At 43.4% G+C, this 19,459-nt stretch overlaps 1 protein-coding gene across 1 annotated transcript in view; it reads left to right on the forward strand.

The window, feature by feature from the left end:
• Positions 1–19,459, forward strand: part of SEMA3D (semaphorin 3D) — a 182,451-nt gene that overhangs the window by 39,802 nt on the left and 123,190 nt on the right. The window contains exon 2 of the mRNA XM_081911730.1: positions 9,920–10,097. Within this exon, the coding sequence (XP_081767856.1) occupies positions 9,944–10,097 (154 nt within the window). The 5' untranslated portion in view covers positions 9,920–9,943. The remainder of the gene's footprint in view (positions 1–9,919; positions 10,098–19,459) is intronic.

Raw genomic sequence — 19,459 nt, forward strand, 5'->3', positions numbered from 1 at the left:
CCCAGCCAGATGGGAGGGGTATATATTAATAATAATAATAATAATAATAATAATAATAATAATAATAATAATAATAATAATTAATAACGTTCATCCATTCAAAGATGGTTGGATTTTTAATATGAGACATTTGAGCTCCATATAGTGTTTTGTGATTCTTCTTCTTGTGAACTCTTTTTCATGATCAAGGTATAAAAGTTTTAATTACAGGTTGTGGAACTGATTGCAAAAACAGGGTGATTTTTCGGGGGCAGGAGAGACAAGCAATTTGAGATAATGTTGTTTTTACTACGCATTATTTTATTTTTTATTTTTTTTAAAAAACCTGTTATTTAAGACTGGCTGAAATGTTATAATCACCAAATTCAAGAAGACAGTGAAGCTGCAACATTTGAAATTTGCTTGCGGGTCCTTTTTTGCCTTGGTGGCCACCTGGGATGGGTGGTGCAATTTAGAGAACTTTCTGGTTTGCAGGAACAACATTACAAAGCACTCAGGCTCTGAAAGTGTTTTGAGCAACCTGCACAAAGCAGCTGTAATAACCACGCATTGTCTTTCAAAAATATTTTGTAAATAGCAATTGTCATATATTTTCATGCTCAGACCCATAAAAGGAAAGAAATATAACACTCTACACATTCTGAGGAGTGAAATCTGAAATTAATTCTTGAGATCAGGTGAAATAATTTAAAGACTGTTAATTTGGGCCAATTGGCTATGTTCTTGTTGGTACAGCTGGTAGCTATAGATTGGGCAGGCAGGGAGAGTGAAGACCAGAACACCTTGGGTGGATGCAGAAGAATGCATACATTAATGAAAGTAACATACCAAAAAGGAGAGAATATTATTAAGGAAAATCGCCTGCAAAAATGTGTATGGAGAAATGGCTCTAAAATACTGATATGTTTGTTTAATCACAAACTGGTGTAGAAATGTGGAGAATTCCACCTAAGATGGGGAAACTGAGGAACAGAGAGACCCTGAAGTTGACATATTTGCCCATCCCTCATGGGGAGGCCAACCTTGAACAGTAGTGATCCGTTCCCAAGAACCAATGCAGACTGATCCTTGGCAGTCAGAGCCAGGGTGAATTCATTCATGACTGTCAGACAAGGGGCAGTTGGTCCTGCCAGCTGTCACCTGAAGTTCAGGAGCCATGTTGAGTTGCTGTTAGCTCATTTCTAACTCCAATGACAAATCTAGACAGCATCTCAAAAAGCAGAGACATCACCTTGCCAGCAAAGGCCCGTATAGTTAAAGCTATGATTTTCCCAGTAGTGAAGTATGGAAGTGAGAGCTGGACCATAAAAAGGTTGATCACCAAAGAATTGATGCTTTTGAATTATGGTGCTGGAGGAGACTCTTGAGAGTCCCACGGACTGCAAGAAGATCAAACCTATCCAGTCTGAAGGAAAGCAGCCCTGAGTGCTCACTGGAAGGACAGATCGTGAAGCTGAGGCTCCAATACTTTGGCCACCTCATGAGAAGAGAAAACTCCCTGGAAAAGACCCTGACATTGGGAAAGATAGAGGGCACAAGGAAAAGGGGATGGCAGAGGACAAGATGGTTGGCTAGTGTTCTCGAAGCTACAAACATGAGTCTGACCAAACTGCGGGAGGCAGTGGAAGACAGAAGTGCCTGGCGTGCTCTGGTCCATGGGGTCACGAAGAGTTGGACACGACTAAATGACTAAACAACAACAAAATATTGGCACTGATACTGCAAGGCAGGAATCTTAATTGCATGTTTAAGTGCAAACCCTTCTCAGTTGCATGTATGTTTGATGAAATTCCTAGGATAATTATTCTTACACTACATAGTCCTCAGGGTGCTTTGCCACATACTAAAATCATTGCAAACTGAGATGCTAACACAAATCCGAATGCAATTAATACAGGTTTTTCCTTCAGTTCTTCATCAATGAACAGTTCTACCCAGGAGTACCAACTTGAATATAATATTATTATGGTTTTTTTGGGGGGGAAGTAAGCCCCACTCTGCATAATGGATCACATGATGTGGCATGCACACCCCATTTGAATGGCAATACCCATCAAGTTTGGGGACGGCGCCCCCCTCAAATATTTTAGGGGTGTGTGAAGGGAACTCAGCCCCTAGGATTCTGCTTCTATGGTCCCCCACCCACAATCCAGGGAAGGTGATACATGCACAGATCTGGACCAAAAACTATAAGCACATCCAGAATGCAGACGCACAGCCTACCTTTCAAGGTGATGTACAGTTCCTCTCTGGTGGATCTACAGTTACACGTAAGCATGAGTATTCCTGGACTAGGTCTTCACAGTCATCCTGCAGTACCTCATGGGTTGTATTCCATTAAACGTTTTGTTCTTCTTTAGCCAATTTGTAACTCAGTTCTGCTCTGGGTCAGGTATGGCCTGAATCAATGCAGAAGGGCAAATGTAGTGCTCTATTCACGGGAAAAGGGAGAGGCAACTGGTCCTAAGAGCTCAATCTTACTTCTTTTTATTTGCATGTAGCCAACTCTGGGTTATCTTAAGCTACTTTCCCCCAATATCAGCCTAGACAAATGAGAACTGAGTGTGATGCGTTGATAAAACCACGACAGCAAAAGCCCACTGAAATCCATATCTTTAGGCTATGATGAAATTGAATTGCTCTGCATAAGGTAATCAATTCGAAGTGCTGCATAAGCATTTTGTCTCACAAATTCTATTTCTGTAAAATCCAGGCACACTTTGTCTGGGTGTGTGTGTGGAATTAATCCCAGTTGGGAATATGCTTGAGTGCACATAGAAATGGGTACTGTGCTCTGCACTTTTCCTGCATGTATTCTCCTCTTACCCTCTGGGCAAAATCCAGCAAAAGTCCGTTATGTGTGTGCAACACATTCCACTGGAACTGACGGGGCTGAGGCCTGAGAGCTTTTTCTGGATTGCGTCAACTGACTATAAAAATGCGAATCCAAAACCTAGTTGGAGGAAGCAGAACGTCTCTGAAAGCATTCCTATTAGCTGAACGCACTTCTTTCTCAATAGCACCTCCTAGTATTAGGAGCTAAGAGATGTATACAGTGGTGATGACATGGTAAGAACAGGGATGTTTCACTCACCCCACCTTCCCAAGTGGGGAATAAGTTTCAAGGGAAGGTGTTTTTTGTTTTTTTACAAGGTTGGTTCCCTTGCGAGGAGAGAATACTGGAGGAGAACTGGGTGTTCCTGCAAGAATCATTTATGTACCGCAGGCAGAGGTCCAGACATCAAGTGCTAATATTTAATGTAGCACCAGTTTATCAAAACAAGAGCAGTTATGCAGTTGTCTCCCCTCCCATATTCCTCTTCCTTTTTGCTAGCCAAACCACATTTCTTTCGCTTTTGCTGGCTACAATCAAACTCCACCACCCTCCCTGCTAGAGAGATAAGAGTTGTCCCTTCTGTGGTCTTCTTTGTCACAGTAGAATCGCACACAAGCAACTCAAAGAGTGCTATTCTGATGCAGAAAAGCTAAGGGGTGCTCGTGGATATAAGCAGACATTCTGGGCCCTAAGCATTTCAGGTGCAGCTCTTATCGACCGAGTCCGAGATGATCTCTTAGTAACTGGAGAAGCAGCCCAAAGCAAGGCTTTGATCAATGCTTCAGTGTGTGTTAACTTGGCTTATGCTCCAATAGATGAGTTGGAAAAGCTGGTTTAAGCTTCAGAAGTCCTGTCTGCTGGGAATCATGAGCTTTGGACTAGGCTTGGGGGATGAATTCATTTGGTTTGCCTCTCACAGCAGACTGGCCCAGTCTGGTACTCCCAAACTTGCTCGAGGATCAGAACACAGCTCCCAGTTGGAATGTTCACTTTTATGAATTTTGCTCTGAAATTTCAGTGCATAAAATGTTTGCACAAAAATACGTGCTTAACATAAGAGATGCATATAAAATGCACATCTTACTGGTGGATGAATTTAAAAGTGTATATCTAATAAAATTTATTTACCATTTGATGGTAGTGAAACCTCTAAGTGGTTTACAAGGAGTATTACAATTATCAACTATCATGGTATGCATTTCTTTTCCTTAGATCTCACCTTTGGGATCAGTGTCTCTTCTACCAAATATCTTTGAGGTTAGCTTGACCCTTGATAAGTGCTTTTTAAGTGCTTTGTTCAACTGATATTCTCTCCCCCCCACATGGAATCCTGCCTGGCCCTTGAGAATGACGTATCCATCTCTCTTCCAAGCTCTTGTTAACACCTGCCTTTGGGCATAAGCCACAGAGAGTAGCTTTTTATATTGGACACAATCCACTGGAGAAGTTCTCCTGATAGTGTCCCATTTTTAAATCAATGGAAGCAGGGAGAAGGCACAGCCAATTCCATTAATAATAATAATACAAGATCCAAAATGGAAAACAAAGCCCACCTTGACAAAAGCCTAAAGTAGACATCACAGGAAGTCCAGGGTTTTACAGCTCTTTCCCATCATCATTTGCTAAACCTGGAGATGTTCACTCTACCATTATGCTACAGTCCCAAGGCAGAAAATAACTGCTGTTGTAAAACAATAACTGAGGATAGCAGTGATTGCTGTGATTTTATTCATCACAGTGCTTGGTAGAGACGAAAGGGTATGACCTCAATTTTACTTGATATTGAACTCCCAGCCTTCAGGCACGCAGCATAACAATAAGCAATGTGATAACTCTAAAGGTTATTTCACAATCATCAACTTAAGCCTTGCAGTGAAAAGGCAGGTTGACATTCCATTGTTAGCACATCATGTTCAACTTTTTTCTTCTTAAACAAATCCCACTGTAGTGCACTGCACCTGATACGTCTTTCTATACACGCATACTCAACGTTATTCCTGGAACCGTCTCATTAATGGCTCCTTTAAAACTCTCTCTGGATTCAGTTAATGTAGTTTAAGAATAATAACATGGATATTATGTCAGTCAAGGCTGACAGGCTGAATTTATGGGTGAGTCACAACCCTTTTGCGTTAAGACTCTGTGGCTAAACCGCAAAACCTTCCCCAAGTGCTATAAGTTGCATTTAGATATCAGATTGAACAGAGTGGCCTATGAAGTCTCATATAGTTACACTGACTCCTATTGGCTGCTGTGAGAGCCTGGAATAAATTAACTATCCATCAATTGGCTCCAGCTCCACAGTTTTGTGGTTTCATTGGAGTTATTGATGTTAACTAAATTGGTCTTAATCCTAAACTTACTTACTGATGCCAAAGACATTGACTTCAGTGGGACTTGATATGGTTGTGCTGTGAAGGTGCAATCCAAACTGTGTTTACTAGGGAGTAGGTCCCACTGAACACAGCGGGCTTTGCAACATGCTGACGATCACACTGTGAATCTGACTGCTGTTGGGGAAAATGAACAGTTTCTTTTTCAGATATCTGTCAAGACATGAAGCAGGGCAAATGTGAAACTATGTAGTGTGGTGCTTCATCAGAGATTGGGGTGTGTGCTGTGTCTTTTCCTCCCTTTATGCAACATAGTAGCAAGGGTGATGTCTCCATTAACATGGCTGTGGAGTTGAATGGAAGTGACCATTCCATGCCAAAGACAGCCCCAATCCTATGGGTGATATCCAACGTTAATCACACTCGGAGTAAAGCCATTGAAATAATTGGGCTTATGTCTTCTCGGAAGTAAGCACAAGTGCCTTATTTCCAGATAGGCATGCATAGGATTGCACTCTTTGACACTAAAAATTTTCCTCATTTCCATATGGCAACAAATAATATTGTGTGATCCGAATAAATCCGTAAGTTGTGGCATGCAAGACAATGCATGGCAGAGTCAGCCACTTTGCCTGTTATGGGGGAACACCATAGCCTTGAAGGTGGTTCAGCTATGATAGGAGTCATGGGCAGCTTGAATATGTTTGAAATGTCTGATTTAAAGGGACTGACTGTAAACCTTGCCTTCTAAGTCCACTGGTGCAGCAGGGATAAAGGTTGCCCCGGACTTTCCCAAGACCTGCTCCTTCCTCCTGCTGCTCCAGGGGAGACTGGTGCTCCCTGGAACAGGTGGGGCAGAAAGCAGGGAGCCCAAGAGTCAGTGAAGCCACAGCCAATAGCACATAGAGTTAACTGACCGATTCTATTTTTTTTTAAAGTAATATTTATTGAAGTTTCAAAAGTTACAAAAACAAGACATAATAAAATATAAAAGAAAAAAAAAGAAAAAACGGGGAAAAAAAGAAAAAACAGAAAAATAAAAACAGTTAAAAAACAGACCAAACCTTCCATAACTTATCTTTCATTTACTTGTTTCTTTGACCTCCTCACACCTCCCTTTTTTGTATTCCAGTTCAGTTAGCTATTTCAGCAAATCCTTTCCATCTTTACTTTTATCCTATTAAATTATCTTAATATAATGTAACTTAACATTCTCACCAATTGACAATCTATTTTTACTTAATCTTCATAACATATCTGCTAGAACCACATAACTTCATTCCAACATCCTTTTAGCATTCCTTAATTTTACAGTGTTTCTGTAGATAGTCTTTAATTTTCTTCCAATCTTCTTCTACTGACTCTTCTCCCTGGTCTCGGATTCTGCCAGTCATTTCCGCCAGTTCCATATAGTCCATCACCTTCATCTGCCATTCTTCCTGGGTGGGTAGATCTTGTGTCTTCCAATACTTCGCTATGAGTATTCTTGCTGCTGTTGTTGCATACATAAAAAAAGTTCTATCCTTCTTTGACACCAATTGGCTGACCATGCCCAGGAGAAAGGCCTCTGGTTTCTTCAGAAAGGTATATCTAAATACCTTTTTCATTTCATTATAGATCATCTCCCAGAAAGCCTTAATCCTTGGGCATGTCCACCAAAGGTGAAAGAATGTACCTTCATTTTCGTTACATTTCCAACACTTATTGTCGGGCAAGTGATATATTTTTGCAAGCTTGACTGGTGTCATGTACCACCTGTAAATCATTTTCATAATATTTTCTCTTAAGGCGTTGCATGCCGTAAATTTCATACCTGTGGTCCATAACTGTTCCCAGTCAGCCAACATAATGTTATGTCCAACATCTTGTGCCCATTTTATCATAGCAGATTTATTAACTGACCGATTCTAGTCCCCCGCCCCCATCTTCTTCCCTTCTACAATGGCAATGCCCAGACTAGTGAGAAGGGAGCTGACAGGCTGTGCCACTCCCTGGATGGTAGGTGCTGGCTGAAGGCTGGTAGGGCCGTGTCCCACTCAGAGCCGTCTTTCCCATAGGGTTTAGTGGTTCGTTGCGTCAGGGCGCCGGATTCTCAGGGGCGCCCCAGCGAGTGGGGGAGCTGTGCGGCTTTGCTGGCAGCCTCCCCTTTCCACGCACACCCGCCAGCTGCGACCCGCCAACTGTATGGCTGGCGGGCGTGCAGCTTTCTTCCCAAGCCTCCGCAGGAGAGCGATCCCTGCAGAGACTGAGGATGGCCTCTGCATCTGCTAAAGATGTCCCTGCTCCCGGTCGTTGTCCTCCTCCTGCTTCCTGGCGAAGGGCGGCGCACAGCCTTTCCAGGCTGCCTTCTCGGGCGTCCCGACTCCAGAGAGCATCTCTGCCAGCACATTTTCCTGCTTGATCGCCACCACTACGCCGGGGATCAGGGTGGTGGGGGAGGCAGAGGGATCTTTGCACCACAGCGCTGGATATGCCTAAGATGGCCCTGGCCCCACTTGCCCTAATGGACCAGGCTCTGCTGCCCCTGTGCTGTGATATCGAGCGCCTTCGCCTGGTTGGAACATGTCCTTGACCTGTGATGATGCCTCATTTGCCGGGGTGGAGAAGGGGGAGATTGGGTGTCTGTTTGTGTGTATGTGAAACCTCTGGCTTTTGCATGGGTGGAATGTTACCCACTGTACAAAGGGGAGGCTCACATCCATTGCTCTGGCCACTTTTTGCCTCTGGCTCCCCACTGTTGGCACGCAGCCCCAAAGAGGGAGTGTGGTCCTCAGTGCAAAAAAGGCCCTCCCTCCCCCCCTGGTTAAGCGTTGCCCCCCCTTCCGACCGCCATATCATTGCTGGTTTTTTCATGATCTCTCCAAAAGGGATTCTCAGAAAAAACGCTTAACGGAAATACTAAAGACTTAAACCAAAAGCAGAAGCCCCTTTTTGAGTTGTGTCTGATAAAGAACGCGAATGAGTTGGTCCACACAGAAAACAGTGGCTTTATTTGGCTCAGTCTCAGAGCATTAACCCTTGACAATGGAGGGAGCAGGAATTTCCTATGGCTTGATGTCCCATGGGCACCATTGGCAAAACAGCCACCAGTCTCTTAAGAGAAGCTCTCGAGGTCTCCCTTCTGCTTTTAGGAGATGGGGCAACAAATTGGAATCTGATGGAGATTCAACTCCAGCAGCAGCCAAGTCCGCAATGAATAAAGAGGGAGACTCAGTTGGCCCCGATGTCGCTGAGCAGCTGCCTTGTGTATAAAGGAGGCCTAGTGTGTTGTGTTCTAAGGAGATTGTATTTTAAAATAAATAGACAAAAGGGAGATGCACACAAAGGACAAATGTCTTCAGTAAACAAAAATTGCTCAACAGAGGAAGAAATGTTCATTCTGTAGTCATTTTCAGGATTTACCAAAAGCAGGCAACTGCATCTTTGGATTTATTTATTTATTTGCTGGTTTTTCTCATGTACTTGAAGTACTTCCTCTTCCTCCCATTCAAAAGCTCTTTCTCAGGTGAGCCAGCCGAGATGTGCTCGTCTCAAGCTCATTTCCCCCTTTCCTTCCTGTCCTAAATGCTGCATATCTTCACAGTCGTCCATTGCCAGGGGGTGGGGAGATTTCTTGACTCAGTGGTTCTGTCTAAGGGATTTGGTGCGGATGGCCAGCAGCCAGCTGGAAAGTCACATCTTAGGACCCATAACATAGGTGGGCTGGATACAAAAGGAGCGCCATCATTGGTTGGGCTGCAGCATCAAATGGTAGCTTGCACGTGCAAATACCCATCACTGGCTAATTGCTATCCATGAAATGTTCCTATTGCTCAGGGTCAGCTCAAGGACAATGGTTTTCCATGGAGAAAACAGTCTGTTTCAGAAGTGTGCCCGCTTGATGTTCGCTGAACACATAGAAGAAGAAATAACATGTTCACTTCTTGCATGTGTGCATCCCAAACATTTGCCGAACTTACGGAGGCTGGTTGTGTGAACAGCAGGGGGGGGGGGACATGCAGGGGGGGACTTCTGAAAATGCCTAAGGAACTTGCATGTCTGGCTGAAAGTTACCAAGGGATGAGCCACTAATTGATGAGTATTCAAATGACAAAAATGCATGTGCTACTACTGTCAGTTATGTACAGTGGTACATCGGATTAAGTACTTAATTCGTTCCGGAGGTCCGTTCTTAACCTGAAACTGTACTTAACCTGAAGTACCACTTTAGCTAATGGGGCCTCCTGCTGCCGCCGCGCCTAGCAGTTCGAAAGCACTCTTAAGTGCAAGTAGATAAATAGGTATCGCTTTATAGCGGGAAGGTAAACAGCGTTTCCATGTGCGGCGCTGGTGCTGGCTCGCCAGATGCAGCTTGTCACGCTGGCCACGTGACCCAGAAGTGTCTTCGGATGGTGTCGGCTCACGGACTCTAGAGCGAGATGAGCACGCAACCCTAGAGTACCTTTAGGCCCCACAAAGAGATGCATTTTACATAAAAGGACACATTCTACTCATGTAAAAACTCACTAAAAACACGCTGATTCCCGGACTGTCTGTGGGCAGGATTTAGAAGGCGATCCAGCCCCTGTGTCTTAGTATGTCTACCCATGAGCAAGCATGTCTGGCTCCTTTGTGTCCATCTGAATTTTTTCCGAGTATATCATAAAATATTTTCCGTTGAGAAGAATGCTTTTAGCCATCCTTCATTTAAAAATGAAAGAAAACAAATCTTACTTTACCAAAGACAATGACATTTTATTTTTCTTTACAGATTTCTTTTGGATTGTTGAAAGAAATGAGAAGTGCAAGAAAAAATTCCGGAGAAATGGTTGGAACAATATCTCTCAAAACCCAACATCTTCGTATGATGTTCTGCTTGGGAATGATACTCTTGCCATTGTCCGTAACATCTAAACAAAATGTCCCAAGACTTAAACTCTCCTATAAAGGTAAACATTTTAAGTGACTTTTCAGTGTTATTATTCCTGCTTTGTTGTAGCATTGCCAACAAATATTTTCAGTTATTCAGGTCCCCCCCACCCCAGAAAAGTAACTCAGTTGTTGTCATTCTTTTGGAAAATGGTAAATAGCAACATAAGATATTTTAAACAATCTAGACCAAAACAAAACTTTGAGTAATAATGTTTGTATGTTTGTGAGGGTGGTGGTTGAGTGGAAAAGTCTGGCAAAGAAATGAAGACATTCAGATTAGTTTTATGACTCTCTAGCTGATAAAAAATGATTAAAAACAATAAGTTGTTTACATGGTAAATAAGAGTGCATTGCATGCTTTAATGCGAAAAACATGGCAAGAAAAATGGGAGCAAGAGAATAAATCAGTCTCTTCTGATTGGTAAGAAAAGGTCCCAAATTCTTCACTGAATAAATGCCTTTAAAATTTGGTAATATATTGAGAATCCTCTATGGCACTGGTATAACCCAATTGTTTAGTTTAGCTTCTTTTGGCCACTATTTTTAAGAAGGAAAAGTCTGGCTGGAAAATATATTTCAAAACTCCATCCTGCTTTTTGTTTTTGCTTTTATTTTCTGACATTTGCACCCTGACTTTCTTCCATGATGGCACCCAGGGCAGCAAACATGTGGTTCCCAAGTAGTCTCCTATCCAAAGTGCTGATCAGACCTAGACCTGCTTTAACCAAGAAGGTAGACTCCTCCATGTGTATGTATACCATACCCTGGAATTCTTGCTCTTGTAGCTGTGCCTGGTCTGGAATCCTTTCCTAATCTTATTTCTGGAATTACATAATTCAAAAACAAATTATTGTACCAGTTTTTAAATTAGAAAATTTCAGAATCCAAATCTGACTTTGGAATTTTTAACATTTAACCTTTTTCCTTTCAGAATTCAATTTTTGAGGCACAACTAATAAAAAAAAAATGCCTCCCACAAATTTTGCAGATGATTTTTTAAGGACATATGTTTTAACCTGTGAACTATTTTATCATAATGACACTTTCCTAAAATTACTAAACTCACTGGTGTCAAAACTGTTAGTGTTGGATGGTGGAGAAAGGAATCAAAATAGAGAAGTCTCAATCTTAAACCTTTGGGCTTAATGCGATGCAGCATCACAACAACTACATGAACTTGGCAATTGTTGGCCCTGGTTGCCCTCACATAATTTGCCAGAAATGCTAAGAAGGAACCTCTGTGCAAGAAATGGAAAGCCATAGAGCCTAGGACATGCCGATCAGAAGGTCGGCGGTTCGAATCCCCACAACAGAGTGAGCTCCCGTTGCTCAGTCCCTGCTCCTGCCAACCTAGCAGTTCAAAAGCACATCAAAGTGCAAGTAGATAAATAGGTACTGCTCCAGCGGGAAGGTAAACGGCATTTCCGTGCACTGCTCTGGTTCTTCAGAAGCGGCTTAGTCATGCTGGCCACATGACCCAGAAGCTGTACGCCAGCTCCCTCGGCCAATAAAGCAAGATGAGCGCCGCAACCCCAGAGTTGGTCACGACTAGACCTAATGGTCAGGGGTCCCTTTACCTTTACCTAATTGCACATTTTAATTGCACCTAGAAATGGACATGCAATTTGTTTGAATGTGCACACGGCAATACAGTGAGATGCAGCCTTGGCCCTATCCTTGGGCAGAGTGAGCCTTCTGCTTCCTGCAGCTGATCCTGGAAAGCTGCAGTGAGATGTTGAAGGGCAAAATTGTGCCCTGACCTCAGGTGAAGGGAAGGATACGGTGTTGTCTCAAGCATTATATCAAGATTCACCTGATGGGCTAGTCACCTTCTGCTCATGGAATGCCGGCGGCAGCTGTGCCAGGTTAGCCTTTTGTCTCAGGCAGCAAAATGTCCTGAGGAAATCGCTGCGGAGCAGTGTTGGCCCTGATATTTTGTCTAAAACCAAAATAGAAGCAAAATTGGGGGTTTCCACTCAGGGACAAACATCTGAGGTAGGATCATAGAATCATAGAGTTGGAAGAGACCACAAGGGCCATCAAGTCCAATTCCCTGCCAAGCAGGAAACACAACCAGAGCACTCCTGACATATGGTTTTCAAGCCTCTGCTTAAAGACCTCCAAAGAAGGAGACTCCACCACACTCCTTGGCAGCAAATTCCACTGTCGAACAGCTATTACCATCAGGACATTCTTCCTAATGTTTAGGTGGAATCTTCTTTCTTGTAGTTTGGAACCATTGCTCCATGTCTGCTTCTCTGGAGCAGCAGAAAACAACCTTTCTCCCTCCTCTATGTGACATCCTTTTATATATTTGAACATGGCTATCATATCACCCCTTAACCTCCTCTTCTCCAGGCTAAACATGCCCAGCTCCCTTAGCCGTTCCTCATAAGGCATCGTTTCCAGGCCTTTGACCATTTTGGTTGCCCTCCTCTGGACACGTTCCAGTTTGTCAGTGTCCTTCTTGAACTGCGGTGCCCAGAACTGGACACAGTACTCCAGGTGAGGTCTGACCAGAGCAGAATACAGTGGCACTATTACTTCCCTTGATCTAGATGCTATACTCCTATTGATGCAGCCCAGAATTGCATTGGCTTTTTTAGCTGCCGCGTCACACTGTTGGCTCATGTCAAGTTTGTGGTCAACCAAGACTCCTAGATCCTTTTCACAAGCCAGGTGTCACCCATCTTGTATTTGTGCCTCTCTTTTTTCCCCCAAGTGCAATACTTACATTTCTCCCTGTTAAAATTCATCTTGTTTGTTTGGGCCCAGTTCTCTAATCTGTCAAGGTCGTTTTGAAGTGTGATCCTGTCCTCTTGGGTGTTAGCCACCCCTCCCAGTTTGGTATGCTGAAGGAAGCCCCAAAATGGTTTGATTAAGGTTGTCTCTGCCAATGCAGGTTCCCAAACACCAGGAAACAACTGCAAGGCAGGAGGGGAAGGAAAGAAGCTGAGCATAGCTGGATAATAAATAGTTTTCATCATGTTGTCTTTTCTTTTATACCACTTTTAGACACTAAATATGGAAGATGCGTTTTGAGTGCCTGTTGCACTCTTTTTCTTGTAATTACCCAGCCCATTGTCTCCTGCAGGACAGCCTCCACACTGACACCAGTTGTTTACACAGCAGCCAAACTAAGAATAACCTTGGAGAACAGACCCATATCCACTTTGTAAACAGTTATGAACTTGTGTCTTTGAAAAGGGTCTTTGGGAGGAAAGAAGGGGGACATTTTTTTCTACACAAGATACTATCCAGTAATTCTTCAAGCTGACCTGGCTTAATCCCAGAAGCCGAGATAGGACATGGGGGGGGATGGGAATGGAGGCAGGCAGTTGAAAAAGGATGAGGCTGCGAACAACTGTGGGTGTGGTCACCCCTGTGGGGCTTGCTCCTTTCCAAAGGCCTAACCAGAGACTCTCAGCTGCCGCTGACCTGCACCTCCCCAGTAATGTCTATAAAATGAAACTTCTGACACGATACCATGAGATTCAGCATTTCCCTGCCTTTTAGAGCTGAAGAACTGAGGCAGCAATGCTAAACACAAGAGGTTCTTCAGCAGGGTCAGGGGAGCCTCACATCCCCAGTGATGTACAGTTGTGCTGTAAATGGAGAACACAACTGAGGCGACATTTTGACATGGGATAATAAGCAGCTCTTGGGCAATTGCTGTAGTCCTGTTTGGGCATTTGGGTCAGATAGGGGAGAGAGGTTTAGCAGAGGTCTGCTCTGATGGATTACATAAAGACACATCTGAATCATTTGAAGTGTGGGCCAAATCCTTAAGAAAAGTGCAGGAATTGACACTGGAAGCAAACCTGTGGAAGACCCCAGCGATGAGGCTGGAAGAGCACCAGCAATACCACCTCCTTCTGTGTAATGTGTGGGCCAGCTCTGCTCCAGAATTCTACCATTTGACCTCTGCTGTCTGCTTCCTCCATGCTTGCCTGCATTTTGAACCCAGCTCTGTCACTGACTGGCTGCACCATTCCCAACCTGGTTGCTTTCTGTTGATTGCTTATTACGATTAAAATACTCCTTATTTGCTGTTCTGCAGGCAATTACCAACACCTGCATAGGACTGATCTTCCCATTACCCCAACTTTAAGTTAGCTTATTGTAGCTAACTTGCAAGATTCTTGAGTGCACAGTTGCTGAATCATGCAGGGAAATGGCTACTTTTTATGGCATGCATGCATCTGACTCCAGGCTGTTGCCTCCTTTAGGAAGGTGGACAGAATCTTTTGTTTACGCAAGGTGCTACTGCCCATCAGGCAGAATAATATGGCTGCTTGCCCTGTGGGTAACCAGAAAGAACTCTGGAATATTCCCACTTGGCATCATTAAACTGATTTGCCTTTGGCAGAAAGGATTTCCTTTTTCTTGCTTGCAAACAGTACAGCTTCCCTTCTAAATAACTTTCAGCGAAATGTCCAGCATGTTTTCCTAGAACTCCCCAAGGCGCTGATTGCTTTGGCAATGACACAGACACAGACACACACACACATACTTAAAGAGCGGTGGTAAATTTTAAAACCCAAAGGCTTAGGAGAGAACACAGATCCCCAACTAAATGTCTTCCTATTGCAGCAAAATCATTTTCCAGATACTGATTGGTTGTTGTTTAGTCGTTTAGTCATGTCCGACTCTTCGTGACCCCATGGACCAGAGCATGCCAGGTCCTCCTGTCTTCCACTGCCTCCCACAGTTTGGTCAAACTCATGTTTGTAGCTTCGAGAACACTGTCCAACCATCTCGTCCTCTGTCGCCCCCTTCTCCTTGTGCCCTCCATCTTTCCCAACATCAGGGTCTTTTCCAGGGAGTCTTCTCTTCTCATGAGGTGACCAAAGTATTGGAGCCTCAGCTTCAGGATCTGTCCTTCCAGTGAGCACTCAGGGCTGATTTCCTTAAGAGGTTTGATCTTGTAGTCCATGGGACTCTCAAGAGTCTCCTCCAGCACCATAATTCAAAGCATCAATTCTTCAGCGATCAGCCTTCTTTATTGTCCAACTTCCATACATTACTATACGGACCTTTGTCGCCAAGGTGATGTCTCTGCTTTTTAAGATGCTGTTTAGATTTGTGATTTCTTTTCTCCCAAGAAGCAGGTACTGATTGGTAGAAATACCCTATTAGAAGGATATCTATTGTGGGGTTAAACATTTTGCATTCTTGTAAGCAGTTCTAGGCATCTTGCCTGAGAAGTGGACAGTCTATTTAACTGCAGAGCCAATGACTAAATGTGCCCAGAGTCAGGCTTCTCCAGCAGCATGTAACTAAGAGAGTAGCATCATGTGACAATGGGAGTGTTACAACTCAAGGGTACAAAATTGCCCCTCATTTCACCTGTGATATGTGGGAAGGTATGCTGCTGTGTTTGTTATAATCAAGGCTGAGAAGGGGAAAAGAAACCAGGCACCAGGTTGACTGGATGCCTAAATATTTCATGCAGGTGGCTAGGAACTGAGAATCTCACTGTCAGCTGTACATACGGAGGATGTTGTTGAGTTTGATGCTGCCTCTGAATTCTTTCTTCTCAATGTGATGTTGTTGCCTAGGAATTTAAGACATTTTCCCAGCCCTGCTTAGCATCTCACTCAACAGGTTGCTTTCTTGATAAGGGAGGAAATAATCTTCTGATTGCAAGATTGCACAACCAGCATATCTGTTACAAGGTAAACTAATTAAAAATCTAGGGGAACAACATTTCCATTTTGATTGCTGAAGGTCTGCTCAGTCTATAACCCGCTATCCCCAGTGCAGACCATAAGCCATGTAGCCTCACTTGTGCATGGCAATCCCACCAGGTGTACCAAGAAACCTGGTAAAAACCTGGTGGTCATTTTTACTTCCCCTCCCACCACCCAGTGGCGGAGGAAGGGGGTGCGGTGGGGGTGGTCCACTCCAGGTGTCATCCGTAATAGGGGGTGACATTGCCACCCTGCCCGCCTGAGACACTCACCCCCGGGGCGCTCGCTGCAGGTGGCACCCCCTGACTTTTAGAAGACATCTGAAGCCAGCCCTCTTTAGGGAAGTTTTAAATATTTGATGTTTTATTCTGTTTTGAATCTGTTGGGAGTTGCCCAGAGTAGCTGGGCAAACCCAGCCAGATGGGCAGAGTGGGTATGTATGTATATAGGAATGTATGAATAAAATTTCATAGAGAGGGATCCATAGCTGGTTCAGTTCTTTATATTCCTCCCCCCCCCCCCGAAATCATTGGTAAAACCATCCGCATCTGCCCAGGAAGGCTTTACTTTCTTTTTTAAAAAAAATGATATTTTATTAAAGTTTTCAAAATAAGACAATAACCGGAAAAAACACAAGAGAAAATACAAAAACACAAAAATAGAAAAATACAATTAACATAATAGAAGAAAAAAAAGAAGAAAAAGAAAAAAGAATAACAAAAAATCCCACTTTTTAATCTCTCTTCTTTGATTAACTTGTTTTCCTGACTTCCTCACGCCTCCCTTTTTTGTATTCCATTTAAGAACTTAGTTCAGCAAATTCATCCTATTGGTCTAGCTTTACTTGTTTTTCATCACATATTTAACTTTTAACTTTCATCTAATATCAATCCACTCTTGCATAATCTTTTACCTTATTACTAGAACCCCTTCATTTCATTCCAATGTCATCAACATTCAGAAATTTTACAATGTTTCTGTAAATAAATTTTAAATTTCCTCCAGTCTTCTTCCACCGACTCTTCTCCCTGATCTCGAATTCTTCCAGTCATTTCCGCCATTTCCATATAGTCCATTACTTGCATCTGCCATTCTTCCAAGGTGGGTAGATCTTGTGTCTTAGTTCTTTATATTCCAAGGTTCTGTGACACATGGGGTTCGTCTTCTATGCTGACTTTGACCCTTCTTGGGTAAAGGTTGATGTAATGTTGAACCAGATCATCTCTCATATTTTGAAATATTGGAAAGACTTTGCATGGGATCAGGAACTCAACTTGTAACCTTTCATGTGGACAGTTTCCTTTTCCTTAAAAACAAAAAATACTCTTCCATTTTTAATTGCTTCAGTAACAAGGATGGCTTTGCTTTATTTGGCAGTCATACAAGAAAGATAAGCTGCTTAGGAACAAGGGAACCTGTGCGTGTCCACGGCCCGAGGTCCTCTTTGTAATAACAAATGCTTCAAACTGGATACATTTCCATTTACGATGCTTCAGGATTAATTATTTAACTTGGCTGTGTGATGTTTTCTGAACTGGGCCTGTGACTTTTTCACCAATAATGCGAAGTCACAGAAGAGCATTTCATCATCTCTGTAACAACAACAACAACAATACTTGAAAAAGAGCCCCCTCTTCTTTGTGCAGCTGTGTCTTTACTCAGAGTTAGTTCAAAAATATCCAACATTAAAGAGCTAGCCATAAATGGTCAGGAGGAACTGTTTTGAACTTCAGGCAACCCGCGGAGCTTTCAGGAGAGTGGACTTTATGACTGTACAGAGAACTGCTTTTATTTTTAATGAAACTTCTCCTTTCTGAGAGGTCTAAAGTTCACTTTTGTGGAAGGTCATCAGCTGTTCTGCTCAGCTCTGATCAAAAGAGTTAATTATTATGGGCCCAGCAGAGGCTGAGGGGTGAAAGGGTTGTGATCTTCTTGCGTGGAGAATCTCTGATGGATGTGGTAAAACAATCGCTCCGTTACTGGCACTACTTTTTCGTTTTTGTCTTCCGGGAACATTTACTTTTTCTGTTAGCCAGTGGGTAATTTGTTTGTCCGTCCCAGATTTCATGGGGAGCCAGGTGGGCAGGGGCCTTGGCAAATTGGCCTGGCGCCCCCTTCTTACATTTAGGGACCCCTTGCAGGCTTACTGGACAGTTTGGCATAGCAGCAGCACTCTGGCAGCAGTGCCGTTTTAACTTCCCACGATGCTCTGGAATGCCCAGCATAGTTTCCATCCAGGGTATTGTGGGAAATAAAAGCCAAGCCTCACAGACCCAGCTACCTTTTTGGCTTTGCCCCAGCCTGGTGGAACACTATTGCAGGAGACCAGGACCCTTCAGGACTAGACATCTTTCTGCAGCGCCTGCAAGATGGAGTTGTTCCGCCTGGCCTTCGGTCCGGGCCCAGTTTGACCTCCCTCTATGGGACCCTGTAAGTTAACTCTTGGCCCTTTTATCGGTTCATGTGGGACCAACATGGACAGCTGGCCCTGATGAATACTTGAGGTTCCCGACCCCTATGGTTGTAATTCATGGGCAATCATTTAATTCTATCCTGATTCTAATTTTTAAGCTGCATTTTAATCAATTGTTTGATTGTGTTTTAATGTATTTGATATTTGATGTTAGCCGCCCTGAGCCTGGTCTTGACCGGGGAGGGTGGGGTATAAATAAAACTTTACATAATTACTTTACTTACCTGATGTGGAGGGCAGGTGGGCCCTGCCAACCTCGTGGGTCAAAATGCTCATTTTGATTTTAGTTACTGGGGCCTTTAGCAATATAATTACAGATGTGCATTGTAGCAGGGCATGTTGGGATGTAGATGAATTTATAGGCCCTTTGCAACCATCCTGTGAGTCTGTTTCTTGTGTGTACTCTGCTACATCAAACCTTCGTATTATTTACAGAGGGCCTTGCCCAAAATGCAACATTGCTGTTATTGACAAGCTTTCATCAGCAATGGCAGCCCCCTGTCTGTCAACACCACCACTTTCCCTACCACAGGGAAGTTGACCATGGATCCCACAGTCACAAGAAAGGGTTTGGATAGTGGTTTCTTGAATGGCATCACTTTTTCATCATGGCAGTTAGGCTTGTTCAAACAAGCAGGGAGATTAGAGTGGGATGTTTAACTACTTGAGGGAGGGAGGAATCTCTGAGCCATGTTTTCCTATTATTAAATCTTGCGATTGTACTAAAATCAAGTCTGCTGAATGCAGGGACACAGCAGTAGAGGTGTTGGGTTAAGACTGGAGAGACACAGCTTCAAAACCCCACTTGGTGATGAAGCTCAATGGGGTAACTTGTCACCAACTTTCAACCTAGCCTACGTACCTTGTTGTTGTCAGGGGAAAGGTGGGTTTTAAGTCCAATAACAAATAAATAGCTCTAAGTTACATGTACTGAAAAACAAAGCGTCATAGCTAGAGATCTTTACCTCCCTCTGTGACTGTGATTTCAGTTTCCCTGCAAGAGAAGGAATGGCAACTGGGCTCCATGTTGGGGGTTGACTTGAAGAGTTACAGAGGTTGAAGGCTGCTGCTGAAGCAAGCAGCCAAGCAAACAAGATGAAGTTGTGTTCTGCTCACATTAATTTGCTTGAAACCAGCAGAACAAGGACTGTTTAAAGCAGGCGAGGGGGTCTCTGCTCTCCCCTCTATTTCTTACATGACAATGCTCATGCTT

This window comes from Podarcis melisellensis (assembly GCF_964234715.1).
Source record: "Podarcis melisellensis genome assembly, chromosome: 5".
NCBI lineage: Eukaryota > Metazoa > Chordata > Lepidosauria > Squamata > Lacertidae > Podarcis > Podarcis melisellensis.